The sequence below is a fragment of the Argopecten irradians genome, chromosome 15 (assembly GCF_041381155.1).
Source record: "Argopecten irradians isolate NY chromosome 15, Ai_NY, whole genome shotgun sequence".
Taxonomy (NCBI): Eukaryota; Metazoa; Mollusca; class Bivalvia; order Pectinida; family Pectinidae; genus Argopecten; species Argopecten irradians.
In genome coordinates, this window is record NC_091148.1 from 27,474,756 (window position 1) to 27,493,529 (window position 18,774).

At 33.0% G+C, this 18,774-nt stretch overlaps 1 protein-coding gene across 2 annotated transcripts; it reads left to right on the plus strand.

Annotated features, from left to right (window-relative positions):
- Positions 1 to 4,918: 4,918 nt before the first annotated feature.
- Positions 4,919 to 15,615, plus strand: LOC138309281 (uncharacterized). 2 transcript variants are annotated; one of them, XM_069250456.1, is made up of 4 exons: positions 4,919 to 5,420; positions 6,295 to 6,438; positions 8,307 to 8,643; positions 12,982 to 15,615. In XM_069250456.1, exons 1-4 carry the CDS (start codon positions 5,162 to 5,164, stop codon positions 12,983 to 12,985), a joined length of 744 nt encoding a protein of 247 aa, XP_069106557.1. In that variant the 5' UTR covers positions 4,919 to 5,161; the 3' UTR covers positions 12,986 to 15,615. The 2 variants fall into 2 exon arrangements, with proteins under 2 accessions (XP_069106557.1, XP_069106556.1); XM_069250455.1 differs by lacking the exon at positions 12,982 to 15,615 and having other exon boundaries at positions 8,307 to 12,189.
- Positions 15,616 to 18,774: the final 3,159 nt, after the last annotated feature.

The window sequence follows — 18,774 nt, forward strand, 5'->3', positions numbered from 1 at the left end:
ACTGTTATATTCAAGGACTTAATTTGAAATCATTATCTAGGATTAACAGATACAAAAGTGCAGGTACTGACAAATTCCAGACTCTCATAATAATTGACAACCTTCTGCTTATGATGTCCATTTGTCTATAACACAGGGAGCTTGCAGTAAGTTAATGTTACAGACTGTATTATCTGTAACACAGGGACCCGGGAATTCTCTTGCTCACATCTTTTATTGTTCATTTCTCTCCAAAAATATTGGTGTCTTTGTTCCACTCCTGGGACCAAAACCTTCCAGCATGCACATGCAAAACAGTTAAACAAAACCTGTAAACGATCTCATATAAAATCTTAAACTGGATACAGACACAAACTTTAGCTGTTTTCTGATCGCGCGATCGATCCTTAAATGAGACATGCACAACGAAGGATAAAAGGGGGCATGACATTTATCAACATGTAAATTTTGCATCGAGAATGAACTCAGTAATCAGTATGTACCTTTTAAAACGTCGAGAACAGTTTACAGACACCAGACCATGGACAACGTTAATGTTCGTATAAAAAAACCGCGACTGAGCCCATGATTTGAAGACGGAAGACTAAATCAAAGTCTGATAATTAAATTTTGAGAAAAAAACAACAAATTTTACTTTTGATAATAAGTGTTCAACAGTTTACACATACATGATGCACAACATTTATGGACCGTCACCGATAACGCTGGACCCTGGGTGGAACAAAATCGTGTGACCTGCAATCATAGTAATACGCTCTATAATTAAAGTTAACTTTAATAAGTACTCCTTAACGTTTGTAATGCTTTTCCATGGGGAAATTTAAGTTAAGGAATATTCATGAAACTGGGCATGCAGTGGCGAAGGAAGATGAAATGTGATGGGGGGCAAAGGTCCTCTATGTTTTGTAACACCCAATCCCCCTCGGGCGCCCCGCACCCACAGGAGATACTTGATATACCTTTTTTCATGTATCATTACATATAATCCTTGTACAATCGATAGACATGCAATAGCGTCGCTATAACAGGTAATTAATGTTAATGATTACGCAAATTAGCGTGCGAGCTTGGGGTGGTCTGGGGGTATCTCATGGGAAATATGATTTAGACTGACCGAGATGAGTTCAACAATGGTTTTTTTAACATTACGTGGTTGAACATTTTACGAAACGCGCCGCGCAGCGCAATTTTTTTTTAATGAAGTACAAAAATGTGCAGGAGGACCTTTTTTTTTCTTTCAAATGTACTATTGTAGAACATTTCACTCGGCGAAAATGGGGGGGGGGGGGGGCAAAAAGACACAATTGCCCCCCCCCCCCCCCTTCCTACGTCCCTGGGGCATGTTTTAATCACCTATGATATGTTAGTCCACAGGTGTTTACCTTATAGACTTATAGACAGCCAAACGGCTGTGATTAGTCAAACCTGCCTATATATAGTACAGTACATACATTTTTGATGCTGTGAAACAGCATTCTTAGGTACGCTCGGAGAGCCTGTGCACATCGAAACAATGAAACCACTCCGCGATGAAAATTAAAAGTTGTTTTGTTTATTTCATGTAATACTTTATGGTATAAAAAAATAAAACCCCGATATTCAAAACCACAGACATAGAATTTGTACATACGTATACACCATGGATAGAGTGTTTTAAGTGTTCAGTTGGGACTCTATGATATTTGTATTACTCCGAGAACACTGGTCTCCCGAAAATCACGAACAACACCTTCTAGCTGTCTTCCTCCGCGACAGGCTTTCGGTGGATTTTGGATTGTGTATGTTTATTTAAATTTTACGTAATTCATGCTAATGATCGATTATTGTAATAAAATGTTAGGAAGGTATTTGCAAAAGAAAGTTCTTATAACGCTTATAAAGTTTTTTGTGTTGGTTGTATTGACGAACTATATCTGAGATATTATTGCGCAGTAAAAGTTAATAGTTTTGAGTACGTGCCTCCTCCCTTGATCTGTCACTTGGAGTTCTGTCTTTTGTTTATCGACAACTGCGGTATATGGAAAGGGAAAAAGTACCAAATCTATCAACATAAACTTACAAAATGTAATGAAAATATAGATCTTTTTATGAACGAGCAACTTAAAGTGACAAATAAACTTATATTGCCGTGTAATGTACGGTATCCTTATGAAGACTTGCTAAAGTTCGATGTATTGCAGTTTTCTTGATGGTAGCGTTCTTATGAATTCAAAAGAAATTTGACTGTTATAAATTACCAAATAATGTACCCTTAACTTGACAAACGTATATGGCCATGTTTTATCATTAGTCAAAAGTCGGCAAAGTAAAACTCACGATAAATGTTCTGCACGATAGCTTACGAAGACTTGCTAAAGTCCGATACATTACATGACGTTTTCTTGATGTTAACGGCTAGCGTTCTTGTGAATTTAAAAGAAATCCGAGTGATATACTTAATGAAATAATGTACCTTTTATTTGGCAAAAGTATCTGGCCATAATTTATTAGTCAAAAGTCGTCAAAGCAACCCATGTTAGTTTTCTAAAAAGGAAAACAAAACATATCCGGAAATGGTAATATTATATTCTTCAATGTTAAGGATGTATTCTTCTGAGGTTTCAGTCCCGTTGAAGTCTCGTTTCAACATAGATCAAAGAAGTTTTGAGATTTTCAAATACAATTTATCTGTATCTGTAGCACGTTGCCAGATGCAAATTTGGTCAAAAAATTACATTTCTATTTTCAGGAGAATTTTTCATACGGGGATTTTAAGAAATGGCCCATTTGGCGGCCATTTTGAAATTGTGTCTTTTTTCGCTTGAAGTAGAGCCACAGTTTTACCATTTTTTACTGAAATTTGTTTTACTTAAATCATCACTGCGCCAGCATTTTTAGCTGTATTGAGCTAATTTTTGCTGCAAATTGTTACTAGTTTCGTAGTAATTAAAATATTGAGCATTAATATGTGAAATGATATACTTTTGTGACTTAATTTATACATTTAATGGTAATTTGGGCACTTTCATTTTTTACTCTAAAATACTGAAAAATAACAAAAATTCAAATGGGGCAAAAAAGTAAGCACACGGACCCCCCATTTTTCTTCCTGATTTAGAAAGAACAACCGTTTTCCTATTGATATGCAAAATAAGAACAAAAGTTTAATACCAGAACTTATTCTATAAAGGGTTAAATTTGGCAAAAATGGCTGAAAATGGTGCATTTCGTAGCTCAAAATTAAGGGGTAGGGGTAGCATATGTTGTTATTCTGAGAAAAAATATTAGTCTAATTGATCAAATCTGGTATATTTTTAAAGAAGACTACTAGAAAATGAATTCTACAAACATTCATACATATCAAACACCTCATTAGGAAATTATGGCCTTAATCTCTATCTTATATGGTTAAAACGGCAAAATTCCCATAAAATCCAATATTTTGTCAATTAGGTATCTTTGAGTGACAAAAGCTCAAAAACGAGCACACGGACATATGTTTTTTATTCCATTTTCTTTCATGGTATGAACTCCTTTTTCCAAAAATCTATATGAGAAAAAAAAGTTTAATACAAGAAAATTTTGACTTCTCAGAGGTGTACATCCTTAAGTGGATATTAAGATACGAAAATGTTTACTTATTATTTTTTTGTCTTTGAAGAGACACTGATGAAATTGATGATTTAGCAATTAATAAAGAATTATAAAAACATGATACTCAGATTCTGATCATTCGGTTTCATTGGTGTTGAAATCGTTATTTCAAAAATAATTTGGAAATAAAATTTATTACAGTTATCTCAGGATAATAAGTTATTCAACTTATTGTTCTTGAAAAACTTCAAATATCATAAAATAATACGGTATATCGTAAATATTTTTTTATTAAACTTCGAAATTCAACACTGCACACTTATGTATAGTTTACTAAATTCTATATCTAAATGAAAAACCATTTTTTATACCTTTGTTTGAGTCCTTCATTCACAGCATCTATGAGTGGCTTTGGCACTTTGATATTATTAGGCTTTCAGTTCAACAGCCTAGTAATAGAGACAGGGTTAGGGTTATTAAAATATCATAGTTGATTTATACACATCAGATTTATTGGTATATGTATAAGATGTAATAAGAAAAAATAGTTCAGCCAAAGTAATGCAGAGCAGCACGCTACACAACAAGCAGATACCACAACACAAGTTCAGTACAAGACATGATGGAAAACCTCAACTGGACCTCACTACAAACACGCAGAACAAGAACACGTTTAATTTTATTTTATAAAATCATACACCATCATGTGGCAATAAACTATAATCAAATTCTTAATCTGACAGACTTCAGGACGAGACAATCACATCCATTCACATATAGACATAGCTGCCACCAAGGACATATTCAAACACTCATTTTTTTCCACACACAATTCGACAATGGAACATCCTACCGGTGGCTACAGTACAAAGCACTACACTAGAGGTCTTCAAGTCACATATCCTAAAAACAGAACTTGAAAACCTAAACCCCACTCCCTAAAATTTCTATCATATTTTTATCTTATAACTGTCACTAAAAGAAAATAATAATAAAAAAATAACATGCACCTTCACGATCACTGTAAATAACTTCACTCTTTTTTTCCACAATCACACCTCTGCCAATCCGCACAATATAATCATCGGCATCGATGGAATTGTGTTCTTTATAAGAAGAAGAAGAAAATATTTTAGGAAAAAGGTAAAAGTTTGAGGTATTTATATAGCAACATTGTACAGATCTAAATATATATTGTTTATGTGAAACTTATGTAGATAACGTTCGATTTGATGATGATTTTGATGTAAAAAAAAACCATTTTTTTTTCTGGTGCGACAGTTGAAGTTTTCGGGGCGCGGCTTATCATGAATTACCTCCCTTTATTAGATAGCGTCACATTCGCACCTGTAACGGTAAACAAAGATGGCGGTGTTGTAGAAAGGCGGTCAGCGCTTCAGAATTTCAGGAATTTCGATGTTTGTGTCGAACATGACACACTAACATGCTTATAAACTGACTCTAGACGTTTCCAACGACATTTTGTATGAAAGTCGCCACATTTGGAGTGAAGCTAGAACTTAATTCAGCACAGGTGTGTTAAATACCTGTCGACTGCAGGTAAAACGCGGAAGTGTAACTTTTGAAAATGGCGGAATGGGTATCCAACCTTTTGCGGGCCAAAGTCCTGGCCTTGTGTGGTATAATCTACGCTCTTTGTAGTTTTGCCTGTGTGTTGGCGGCTTTACTGCCCTTCTGGTTTGTCCTTAGAGTGGACTTAACATATTCGGACGACAGTAGCTCGACCGTATCGCGTTCTATAAACTCTGGTCTCTTCTTCATGGACGAGGGCCGATTTATCAACATGATGATGCTCGGCAAAGTCGACAATCAAGGACTGGTTCCACGTAAGTACATGTATATAGTTCTATATGTCCAATGGTTATAAATGGTTCCGATCCGCTGTACATAATTTGTTTTGGTTCATATCCATTTTTGTATACATAAAATTCAATTTCGTAAGTACTGACTTCATTTGATATAATTGTTAATTTGATTGAAAGTGATTTAAATATATTTAGAATAGTTCTTAAAGTATAAATTATTAATTCCTAATGTTAATTTAAGTTCTAGTTTACAGACTGCGATTTATAGGATACAAATTAATTGGAACTAAATTAAGCTAACCATACTGATTAGGGTATCTCGGCGGATATGAGTAATCCGCTTTTCAAGCTCTTTCATTGGTCAGGTATTTTCATATTCAGCTTTCTCATTGGTCATATCGTTTTAAGCTAACTTGATAATGATTCCATGTGTGAATTTTGATGCTATGGAACTGGCATTGTTGCTGAATATTATTTGATAATGTTGAAATTTAAAATAACATTATATATAAATCTATAAAAATACCATTTATGTATAGTATATAAATATAAAAATATCATTAATATATAAATCTGTAAGCATATATTTTACATGCATTATGGTTTCTGTACCTTAGACGAATTGTCCGTATATAATGTCATCAATATCTATATGAATTATGTGTATAAATTCAATTTATTAATTACAATCAAGTGTATAAAAATGTCATTAATTTCTCTGTGGATTTAAATGTTTACAGGGGTGCTAATCCATAAAAATTTCATTATTATGTCTGTATGAATTCATTAAAATGTCATTAGTATCCGTATGAATTCATGAAAATGGCATTAATGTGTATGAATTTATTTTGATACATGTCATGATGTGTGATTTACTGAATGTATGTGTTTACAGCGATGCTAGAGGTAGCTCAGCTGCTGTTCCTGCTGGGATCTCTGGGAATGATCGTGTGCTGCGCTACAACTTTCATCCTCGCCTGTAGGAAATATGCCTCCACTACAGGAGAGCTCTGTCTAGCCGTAGCAACAACTCCGCTAAGTAAGTATCATGGCAACTTCGCTAGCCAAGGGTATTTAGTCCGATTCTCTTCCAACTACCCTTGGCAGATCTTGCTTCAGAACAGGTGTTTTTGCTTTCAATTTCTCATTGGATGCGGCTAGGTTCAGGCGACCAATGAAAATGCGGCTTTGATATGTCAACAAAACTGAACTGAAGCGATAGCATAGTGACCTATATTTGTATATTCAGGCATCCGAGGCATGTCATGCCTGTCAACAGCAACTCCTAGCGAAGTTATATTACTGTCTGTTTAATCAATTAGATGTTTTATACCAGCTAAATGAACGTCTTGGAGACGTTGCTCTCCAAACAGATTGGAAATTATGTGCATGGTTTATGTTTAACAAAGTAAACGATTCAAAGATATACTGCGATCTCGTAACAAAATTGGACACTAGGTAGCGCCCGAACTTTCTAATAAACAAATGACTCACACACATGTTAATCTTTGGTGTTTTGAATCTGTCGCAAACAACATACTTGTTTCATAGGGCGCTGGCATTTTTTTCATACATACAACAATGATATGAGCTTTTTAATTGGTTGCTTATTACGTAAATGGAAGGGACACAACTGCGGTGATCCAGCAGGTGCACGTGGCGCAGTGCTGGAACACCCGTTCTAAAGTGAAATATGTCAAGGGTAGTAGGAAGAGAATCGGACTAAATACCATTGGCTAGCGATGTTGGTATCATAGGTAATTTTGAAAAAAACTTATAGGATCTCAAAAAAAAACAAAAATCCTTGCCTACCCTTTAGATCTACAATTGTGATGAATTTACATAGAAGTGAATGATAATTTTTTTTTTATACCTATTACATTTCTATTTCTTAGTAATTCATGAACAGTTAACCTATAACAAAGTGATCGGAAATATTCCTGATTTCCCTTTCAACAATTTACATATTTCTTAAAACAATAAATATTCATGTTTCAATTGTGCGTGTTCTGAGATAGAAGTTTGAATGTTGAAGTGGAGATACAGTCGAACTTGGTTGATACGAACTCGGATAATACGACAACGCGGCTTAATACGAATACTTTGGCGGTCCCGGCCGAATCCCCTCTGTATCATTGTTAAAATAACTCGGAAAATTCGAATTTGGAAAATTTGAAAAACTTGTTTAATACGAAATAAATTTTTGGTCCGAATGACAAAAATCCTACATAACATGTTCGTTTAACACAAAGTGAGATTTTTTGTGAGTAATGGATTGCCAAAAATGCAGATTAAAAACAAATCTGCCGTATAATGGCACTTCAAAAGCCGCTTTCAACTACATAAACATGGAGATACCTGTTAGATGTTCAGCTATTATCCTTAGTTATATTGTATCAACAATCATCAGTGCATAATTTGTTGTGATTTTAATTAATATTTTCGTTTCAGTTTTATAGTTATAATTCATAAATTGAAATCAGTTATCGGTATATTCAATATCAAAATACTGCTTAATCCGTGTTCACACAATTCCATCGTCTTTTTTCATGGTTAATACTGAAATTGAATAATTTTGATGATATTTTCCATTCCCCAAGGACTTCAATGTAAGCGGTTTCCACAGTAAATTTACGATTTTGACACCTTCCTTGCTTACGACACGGAACTACTAACACATGTGTGTATACTAAGTGAAGAGATTGACAGTTGACTTGAGAACTCGCTTATTCCGAACACTCGGATAACTCGAAGTTTTCTCGTGGTCCCTTCGAGTTCGTATTTACCGAGTTTGACTGTAATTAAAAAGCATTCATTGCTTTTAAAAGTGTCTTATACTTGTAAGACAATGAATAGGTTTAATAGATGGTGTGCTGTTATTGTAAGAATGTTTTCTTTCTTTTCCAGCTATCTGCTTACTTATTTCAATAGTCCTGGTATTTTTGGGTGTGTTGGCGGACACTGGGGCAGAATGGCATGGTCTGCCAGTGCCTGATTATACTCCTAACAGGTTCGCTGGATTTTACAAAGTACTGAGTGTGGTGCCGGACATTTCCCTCAACTTTGGGACCTACGTAGCCTGTATTGGAGTTCTGTTTTCGATCATTGCGACTGTGCTGATGTGGGTCCAGGCTTGTTGTACGTGTCAGGAGTACCACGATACACGCTATCACATGTTACGGGAGCTGCCCGATTTTGGTTCCAGTCCAATCCCCGGAAAACATACTGCCTACGCTAATATTGGGTATACAAAAACAAACCGTGGAGAATTCAACTTCTAATTCCTTTCTCTGAACCATTTTCTTTGAAAGAAAGAAAAGAAAAAAAATAGCTTTTCAATAAACCCTTTAGAATTTTTTTTACGTCTATAATAATGAAACTAAAGCATCAAATCTATTTGGTTATGTTATGTCACTTCAAATTAAAATCTGTTTCTAATTTAGTTAAATAGATTTTTCTAAATTGCTAAATTTCAAGGGTCAAAAGAATGTCTTGTCATTGAGTCAAAAATGATTTTGTTTGTACATAATAAGGCCAGTATATGAATAGTTTTTCTTTTCTTTCTTCTATTTTACATGATAATGGTTCTGGATATCCCTTTTTTTGCTTTTCTTGAATAAACATGTAGATTTGAAATAAACAAAGAAAAGGGTACATAATATTGACAAATCCTACAGATAACACAAGTATTTCTGGCATGGACATTAATCTGTTATGCTGGTTGAATTTTTCTATAAACAAAATTAAAACTTAACTTAGAAACTATTGATGTTTGTTACATTATCAAACATTTTATTTTCCTTTTTAAATAGGTTTAGTAGCACAGTATTATCTAAACTAGGGTGATCTTTCGAAGAGTTAATGTACCTGGCTTAAATTTATAAAATGAATGTAAATCTATATGGAAAATGCTATAAAATAATTCATTAAAAAAAATGCAATCTTCTTTTGTAAATATCTAAAGTGCCATAAATTTGTTAAGAAAAAACAGTTTTGTTATTTTCTCTATTGCCCTTTGCAAAAAGTAATGTTTTGATTGATCCAGGTAAATATGAAAATCAAACTTCTTCTTCTGTAGAAAAAAGATGGTTGGAATATAACTAACCAAAAGAATATATAAATGTATATAATAATGTAAATATCTTTTTTATACTCATGTATCAATGTATTTACATATAAACTTTACCTTATAACTCAATAATAGCTTTAACTCTTTTACATTAACTTTTATAATTCAATACAGATATTTGTACATTAATGTACTTATGTGTTAATCGATATTTCAATGTGTCAAGGTCCATTTTGTTAAATCAATACTGTAGGGTCCAGTACTCATCAACATTTCTTTACTTCTCGTATGAAAGCATCACTGAAGTTAAGGAACATTTTTAACTTAGACTGTTTGTAAAGTTAAAAATGTTTGCGAAAATGTGTTCTGATGTAGGTTGTATGTGTTCTAATGCTCGAAATTGTATTAACTAAATTTTGTAGATAATTTTTGGATCCGTAAAAATTTTATATGGTAAATACTTTTGAATATTATGAAAAATGTAATATAATATACTTAAATACCTTCAAGAATACATATTAAATAATTTCTAAAAAATTAAAAAAAAAACAGCAAAGCACTGGCCTGCATTATTCAAAATGAAACAAGCACTGTCATTAAATCAAGCATTTAATTTGTGTGTATAATCATCTAACAATCAAGTTGCAATTCATTTCAATCTTTTATAGAATTACTTCATTAATTAAGTCTAAAATATCATCAAGCAAACAATTATAAAAGCACATGTTTAGCAATTAGCACTACTTACAGCAATTACGAATTATCATATTTTTTTTTACACATTTTGACGTAAGTGTATGTACTAGTTGTGGGATGTTGGTGATAGTAAAGCTTGGGTAAATGCTGGATGTAGTTTATCTGTCGCTTTGGAATGGGCAGCTAATTTTGGCAGAGACAATAGAAAAAAACACTATGCATTGGGAAAATGCTGCTGGGAAAATTCACATTTTTGTTTCTATTTTCCTTTTCAGATGTAGACTTTGATAGCTTACAGAATGTTCACATTTCCCCCTGTTCAGTGTTCTGATTTATTTTACAAACAATACAGTTATCTCCCTTTACAGATAATGAGAAATTTTGATCTAGCAGAGTTACTTCCCTTCATTTCACTGTCAGTACTGCCTGGCAAAACAAAGGGAAGTAACTCTGATATATCTGAATAAATACATTCACACACGTCTGTGATACCTAGTCCTACCTACCTACCTACCAACAAGGGCAAATAACTCTAATTTACAGAGTTTAGATCTACATGTAGAGCTAACTTGCACAATATCATTAACACATATCTCTATATATAAGTCCTACTTTAGTCTGACAAAGCATGTCTTCCCCCGGTTTTCTTTTTAATTACGCTGCACACAACTCGCTCCTTGCCTCCGTTTCTTTTTTTACTTTACTATGTATAATTAATGTAATTATATGATAATTTGGTGCATACTCCTTTATATTTCTATTATTTTAATGAATTAACCTCATTACTTTTATATTGTACAGTAGTTATATAAGTGTATGATGGTGATCTGTTAATCATTGTGTAAATAGTTTCGTCCTATTATCATAACACTCAACAATGCTTTCTCAGGCAAGCAAGAAATAGGTGAAATTATTATTTAAAACGTCTAAAATATTGAAAATATTTATAAAACTCTTTCTAAAACGATAGCCTTGATATTTTTGATGTGTCCAACTCAAATAATAATTAGTTTCATTTTAGTTGGATATATTATCAAGTATATTTTTTGTTCTGAAAATATATTTAAACAAGATTTTACAGAAGGAACTTCAAAGAGAAAAGTAACATTGATATCTAATTAATTTTGAGTCACATGTGTTATTATGTGATATGTATCATCTCCAGATTCAATATTAGGAAATAAAGAGAACATGTATTATATTGTTCAATTATAAAAAAAACAGAAACAAGAAAGATACATTCCAGCATGTATACTACAGTTGATATGCATAACTTTTAAATCAATGTGAACTGTACACTAATCTTCCAGAGTTCTGATTACGTGAGACCAAGGGAAGTAACTCTGGTAGATCAGAATCCACTACATGATGAATACAATATATATTAACACACTGAATAGTTCTATTTTTGTAGGTTGTGCATTGCAAAGTATAAAGATAGTAGTATTTTACATGTTCATATGCTTGTACAGTGAGATCATGATCAGTAAATTTTAATTTGTAATAATGTACAGTCAGTACATTTGATTTTATACAAGTTTGAAGATAGATAGATGAATCATGTAGAACGAATGACAGTTATTGTGCCCAGTATGTGTACTGGTCAATATGTACTGTGGACCCTCGATAAGCCAAACATTTGGGTTCCCAGTCCAAATCATCCAGATTGCAAATTTTTAGAATGGTGGGTTCTGGGGAGGGGGGTTATTGCTGAGAGGGGGTTTATTACCGGCCCATTATGATACTTATTAGTCAATAATAAAATTTGTTGCCAGCAATTCCTTTGGGATTGTGAAATATCCTGATCATCAGTGTCGAGGGTCCACTGTATACAACAAACATAAACAGTAAGATTTCTTTGTATCCTTTGAACTTGTAATCATATGATATACTCCAAACATGTATCAAAAGAAGACATGAAGAAGACATGTTATACAGTGACTTGGATTGATATATGCACATATGAAATGTTTGAACACAATTATGACATGACAAAATTCTTTAATAAAAAATCTATAAAAGTAATAGTAGTTTTCTTATCATTCTGATTATTTGCAAGTCATTTTGAACTATATAAGGGACCTATGATAAAGTGTTCATGAATAACATCAACAAGAACTTGATAGGATATTGGGGAAAAATATGATCTAGTTGTATATCATTTGATATCAGATGTGAAATGTTGGTGAATATAATTGATATGTTTTGTTTAGTCTGATCTTGTTTACTGTTTTATTTCTTATGTTTGGATAAACTTGCTAATCAATTGTCATTTACCATCATCCATATGCATTCACTCTGTTTTGCTTGTGTGCTGTCCGCGTCATCTGTTCATCTGCTTCCACTGTTTCTGTCATGTTTTCTATAACAATGTCTCCTATTGGCTAACATCCTACTTCTGCTTGCCGCTCATTGGATAACACATGCATGCTATCTGAGCTTACCAAGACTTTCATTAGCTAACATGTCATCTATTGCGACCATGTCTGTTCCTTTTCTAACACCATATCGATTAATAACATGATTTAACTCTAATTATAATGCACATACGAATAAAAATGCATTTATTAGATGAACAGAAATTAATACAACTTTATTTTATACAAATATGTATATGAACCAGTTTGTGCTGCTTTATAAATGAACCAGTTTGTGCTGCTTTATAAATCTGTACATAAGATAATGTTACAATCCAAACTTAAGTGAGCTACCCGTCATGTCCATGACATACTTAAATAAACAAATTAAATTCTAATGAAAGGAAATAATAACAACAGATAAATATTTATTTCTGAAACTGATCAAATTTCTTTGCAGGTAGCAACAGAAATTTGTTCCAAAATAACGAACCTACACCTCCTAAGAGAATGGACGTTGATGGGTAGTCTCCCCCTAGCTAGTGTGGACGAATGTAGGTGGGGTGGAGAGGCGGGAGACATCAAGCAAAGACACACGACCTTTTTGTACTATGTGTTATCGTTTTGTACAGTTGTCCAAAATGTCGTTGTTAAATACCACAATTTTATGTTCTACCCAAGGTCATACATCCCTGTTCTACAATTTAGATTTTTTTATTTCCTATATCTTTTACTCTTTTACTGCGACACATTTTTTTTTCTAAATTGTGAAGCTAACTTTGAAAAGTAATATGAATTTGAATATATCAAAGATAATCGAATAAGTTAATTCTAATGCAAAAAATTGCTTCGGCTTCAAAAGAAATTAAACCACTATTAATCAAGCAATGTAATATCTTTCATAAGCCTTACAATTATGTATGCTTTTATAGCCATATGGATTTTGTAATTAGAAGACTGTTTGATCCAGATCTACATATAACTGTATAATTATCTTTATAAACGAAAACTTGTTATGTCAGATATATGTATTTTACACAAGAGATACATGTTTTAATTATGTTGTCAACACAACACTTGCTTATACACGATGGATACTTTTGTTGTGAAATGCATTGTAGAAATACGTCAATAATGAATGTATAACAGTCACAAATCTAACATATTAGGTAATGCTATTCGTTACCACTGAAAACCAATGGATATCACTTCATCACCAAGCTTAGTGATGTTTCTGACTGGTAGTGACTAATATCTCTTATAGCAGTTTTGTTATTGCACTTCAAAGTTGTCTGTATAAATTGCAGTGTAATTCCCTTAAACTTACTTTTTTAGTAGTACACAATGCTCAAAACATAAAATTTGCTTGTGATTTTATGTTTGTATATTTTAAAATGATATTAGTGTTAACAATATGTGGCATGCTCAAACAAATAATAACTAAAGAACATTAAACATGGATTGGACCTTAAAAGGTATTACACCGCCGGCTAATGGTAATTCTATCTATTAAAACAAAAGCAAAAGAATAAGTATTTTTCGTACGTGTTACTTACTTTACAATACTACCATTATGTTATAAAAATATTACTTCTTATTTTACTTCGAAGTAGAAGTAATGACGATTGCATTTTAAAATTACAAAAAAAAACAAAAAAAAAACTGCCATGACACTATGCACTATAGACAACAAAAGCAAAACAAACTGTTCTATAGATATTTATGTTTAATATGTTAATAACACCTGTTTATACACGATTAAACATCAATAGTTTTCCAAATGATAATATTGTTTATGTACTGTCAATAATAGAATATCATTAATGGAATAATGAATTATGTAATTTTTTTTACCTCAAACACACCGGTATGAGCTATACGAGATCAAGTGACGTGGTTACTTGTACTAATATGGTGCTTATTTAAATTGAAAAAAAAACCAATGCTTTGATTTAAAATGCTTCATTTTGTTTTAATTTAATTAGTGTGTAATCAAACTAATGAGCATGCAGGTATTGTAGTAGCCATGAGGTAGTTAGACATATAGTTGTGGAACAATAGAAATACATAACAATTAGTACCTAAATCAATTTACATTGTTCATGATTAATTTTATTTAGGTTTGAACAAGAATATATACAAAGTACGACTACTAGTTTTTCCATAAAAATGCTTCACTTTTCTTGTGGTCTTTGAGGTTCTTACACATTTGGTTTGGTTAACTGTATCAAATAAATGTCATATTTTTATAAGACTTTGAGAAAATTAAAATGAAGTATATTTTTATATCCATTCATTGAATTAAACAGAAGGACGTGAATTATCAAAACGCCAATTATCATATAAGCCGTAAGACTATTGTGTATTCATGCAAACGGTTTTCAAGTGCTTTAAATGATTATATTATTTTCTTCGTTAACTAGTAAGCATAATGTTTCTTTTTTACTTCTTGACCATTATCATACACTTCCTTAATTTTCATCATCATCATCATCATCATCAACAATCATCATCTCATCATCGTCATCGACAGGTTTTGATAGTAATATTAGAGATTCAAACACATATCATTCGGTTGTGAATTTAATTGATAGTTGATTAGTTCATCAGAATAATTGTTCCTGCTTCCATGATTATAATAATGATCATTGATATGTTGGTGCTATATTTTTCTAAAGAACAAAAGCAAGTCATTGTAATAGTAAAAAATCACCACACAATGACACATCAAAACAAAATCTTTCAAATTATATTCACCAACCTTTCTGGAAACTAGATCTATATACATTGTATTGGTGTGGAGTAATTATATTTATGTGTCCTCTTTAAATAAATATTATCTATTGGACTTTGAGTCGAGGAAACGGAGCATAATACATTATACGTAGCAGTGCATACATCAATCAGAGATTTATATACTACTTTCAACCATAGTACTTTTAAACATTGTTATATAAAGATTAACCAATTTTCAGACAAAATCACTATATTGATACAGTATACTTTATTGATTAATAACGAAATATGTGTGTTTTAAGACATAAATGCTTCACAATGATCTTATTTTTTAAATCAAATAAATGATTAATTGGTATTAGTGTTGGCTTTCATCCGAGATAATGCAAATTATATTTGAATAATGATGTAAAATGATGATATCGATGCCTTACAAAAAGATTGACTGAGAAACCTCCGGCCAGCGGTTATCACCTAACAATCGCCTCACACAGTATTCGAACTCACAACCCTGATTTGATAATGTTGGGGCATATAATCCACTCGGCCACCGTGGATAATGAAAGACATTTTGACATGAAGGTCCATGGAAATTATGTAATGAAATCGATGTTCTTAGAGACCGACATGGAAAAGGTGAAGATCAATGAAGGCAGTTCCTGCTATCTGATCCCATTTTCATTTGTCAAAAAAAATTCTTGGAAATTGGCGAGCAACATTCTAGTTACATCCCGCGTTATATTCACCCTGGAAAATGTCATAGCAAAACTGAAGACTATGTGTCACCAGATGAGACAGATAGTTTGGTCCTGTGATGTACATCAACATAAATGTATAACTGTACCTTGTGGTTGCTGTGAGGTTTTGCAGTTAGGTGTCGCTGGATCTGTAATCTTCAATGGAATCCCTAGGCCCGTACGGCTGTGATTGATCTATTGTTTTCTCCGAAAATATATGGTAGTCGGTTAGGGCCACCTCGACCTGCAAGTTGAGGTTGCGGGATGGTAGTGCGAGGTCGCGAGGTTTCAGCCTCGCTTGTTTGCGCAATTATTTCTCCTCCCCCTACCCTTTTTTACAAGCCTATATGTAAGCTTATCTAAAAATAAGTAAAAGAAATATGATTATCAAATATATACATGAAGTCTCATTAAAGTTTATGCGAAAACGAACCGCAATATCTTCAAAATCCTCTACAAGATATCCTTTTATCTTGCGACATGCATGAGAGTACGTAAATTCAAATATATGTAAAATGAAAGAAATTCGAAATTATAACAGCTTAAACTTGAAAACTCCTACCGTCCTAATTGGAAGCCATACCGACCTCATTGGAAGCCAAACGTTTGAGACTGTCAACTCTATCAATTAGACGCTTATTTGTTAACACACATGTGCAAATTATTGTCTTCTTGAATGAGGTTGCGAGATCGCGAGACAGTGACTCCTGGAATGTAGAGGATGACAGAATCTTTATGGATAATGAAGCCAGGCGTTCCCCAAGACCGAGTTGTAATAACTATTGGTACAGCCTGCATGCATATTGTAAATAGATGAGTGGCTTTGTGATGTGAAATTGATTAGACGAAGTCTTTAATTTGATTTGTTACGAGCCTTATACTGTATAGCAACAAGTCTAAGATTATATTAACATATATTGACATAACGCACAATGTTCGGTCACTTTTACGTCACGCCGGAATTTCATTGGAAAAAGCGTTGAACAGTAAAATAATATAAGCGCAATACTATTTTTTTAAATTGAAAAACAGAAAGGGTATATTTATTCAATAACGGGAGGACTTTTATCAAAATATTTGTAATATTTATTTTTCTATTGATGTGTTTTTGTTGAGAAAATGACGTTTTTTGGCGCGACAGATGTAACACGCACCTGTATGCGGTTTCAGTTAAAATGTCACTGTGGTCATACTGAACACCACATGGCGGTAAAATTTGGCAAAGAGATTCCCCCCAAAACGAACTATCATAATGTCATTTCGTTATAATGAATTGTGACGTCATACTTTAAAATGGTGGACTTTGTTTGTAGACTTGCAAAAGATAATAAAGTGAAAAAACACAAATACACACAGTACAAAACGGTACTAATACATGAGATAGAGACATGAATTGTTAATATAAAAATACGTTTTTCTTCTATTTTAATAACATGTCAGAAAATATAGACTGCGACGTCGTTCTACTTTTTTATCGAACAAAACCTTTCTCTTGCAGAAATGACACAAAATGAAATTTTTAGATTGACTGTTCTGTCACGCAAGTTCACGACGTTGAAAATGACTTTATATTAGGAAGTATGTTTTCTATTCAGAATAAAAAAATACGCGTTTGCTCAAATATACGTGTGCGAAATCTCTACTGAAAATTCAAAAAAGTATTCGAAAAATTGCGTTTTTTCTTTGTTCTTGCAGGTTTGCCGAATGTCGGAAATGACGTCAATTGCGCTCGTCATGTTATAAGATAATGACGTCTTTTACATTCAATAACGTTACATAAAAGTGACCGAACATTGTGCGCGACGTCATTACATAACTGGTATTTATGTATATATAGGATCATACATGAGTGTTCATTTCATATGAGATTTTATGAAACGAGTCCAAGAAGTAAGGCTCGCAAAAATAAAACTTCTTAGACTCGTTTGATAAGATCTCATGAAATGAACACAAATTTAAGATACTTTTTATCGCTTATTTACAAATACCTACATAAAAAAGAATGTCACGTCAAAATGTATTCCAAAAATCCAGCAGAGACCGCCATTTTGTCCTGACGTCCTCGAAATCGTGATTATATCTTGCATTAGCAACGATTACTGAGGGTGGAGTCATTCAGATACCATGAAAAATTGTATCAAAATATCGAATGACGACAGTATAACAAAATGTTCATCAAAGTCTAAAATTTATGCAACATTATTAAGATTAATATTTGTAAAGAAAACCCTGGGAATAGGACAAGTAGCCACAGAGGAGTAAGCATATCATGTAAATCTGAGAAACGTCCCGTGATCAAACGATGTACAAGCCCATTTTGTCAACAACGTTGGCTAGTTAATTAGGTTTAACGTCCTATAAAGAGTCAATGAAGGGCGACCCGTCAAGTATGCAATGTGTGTTGCTTGTGAATGTCTAGGTTTTGGGAGGCTGTGGTGTATTTGAACTGTCTTTCTGTGGTAGTTGTCTAGGTTTTGGGAGGCTGTGGTATATTTGTGCTGTCTTCCTGTGGTAGTTGACTAGATTTTGTGAAGTTGTGGTACATTTGTGCCGTCTTCCTGTGGTAGTTGACTAGATTTTGTTAAGCTGTGGTACATTTGTGCTGTCTTTCTGTGGTAGTTGAACTCTTGCCCTACATATATCTCACTAAAGCGTGCATAGCACAAGGTATTTCAAGTAAGTGGATTTATTATTTACTTTCGAAATGTTGTGTCTTTGTGCAGTTCCTTGCAAGACCTTTATATTCCTTTTGTCTTGCTGCTTTTGTTAAAATTGTGTCA

Bases quoted from the DNA above. Each gene is read 5' to 3' on its own strand.
- LOC138309281 (XM_069250455.1), top strand. From the start codon at position 5,162: ATGGCGGAATGGGTATCCAACCTTTTGCGGGCCAAAGTCCTGGCCTTG. The intron at 5,421-6,294 runs GTAAGTACATGT...ATGTGTTTACAG, and splicing joins CAATCAAGGACTGGTTCCAC to CGATGCTAGAGGTAGCTCAG. The intron at 6,439-8,306 runs GTAAGTATCATG...TTTCTTTTCCAG, and splicing joins CGTAGCAACAACTCCGCTAA to CTATCTGCTTACTTATTTCA.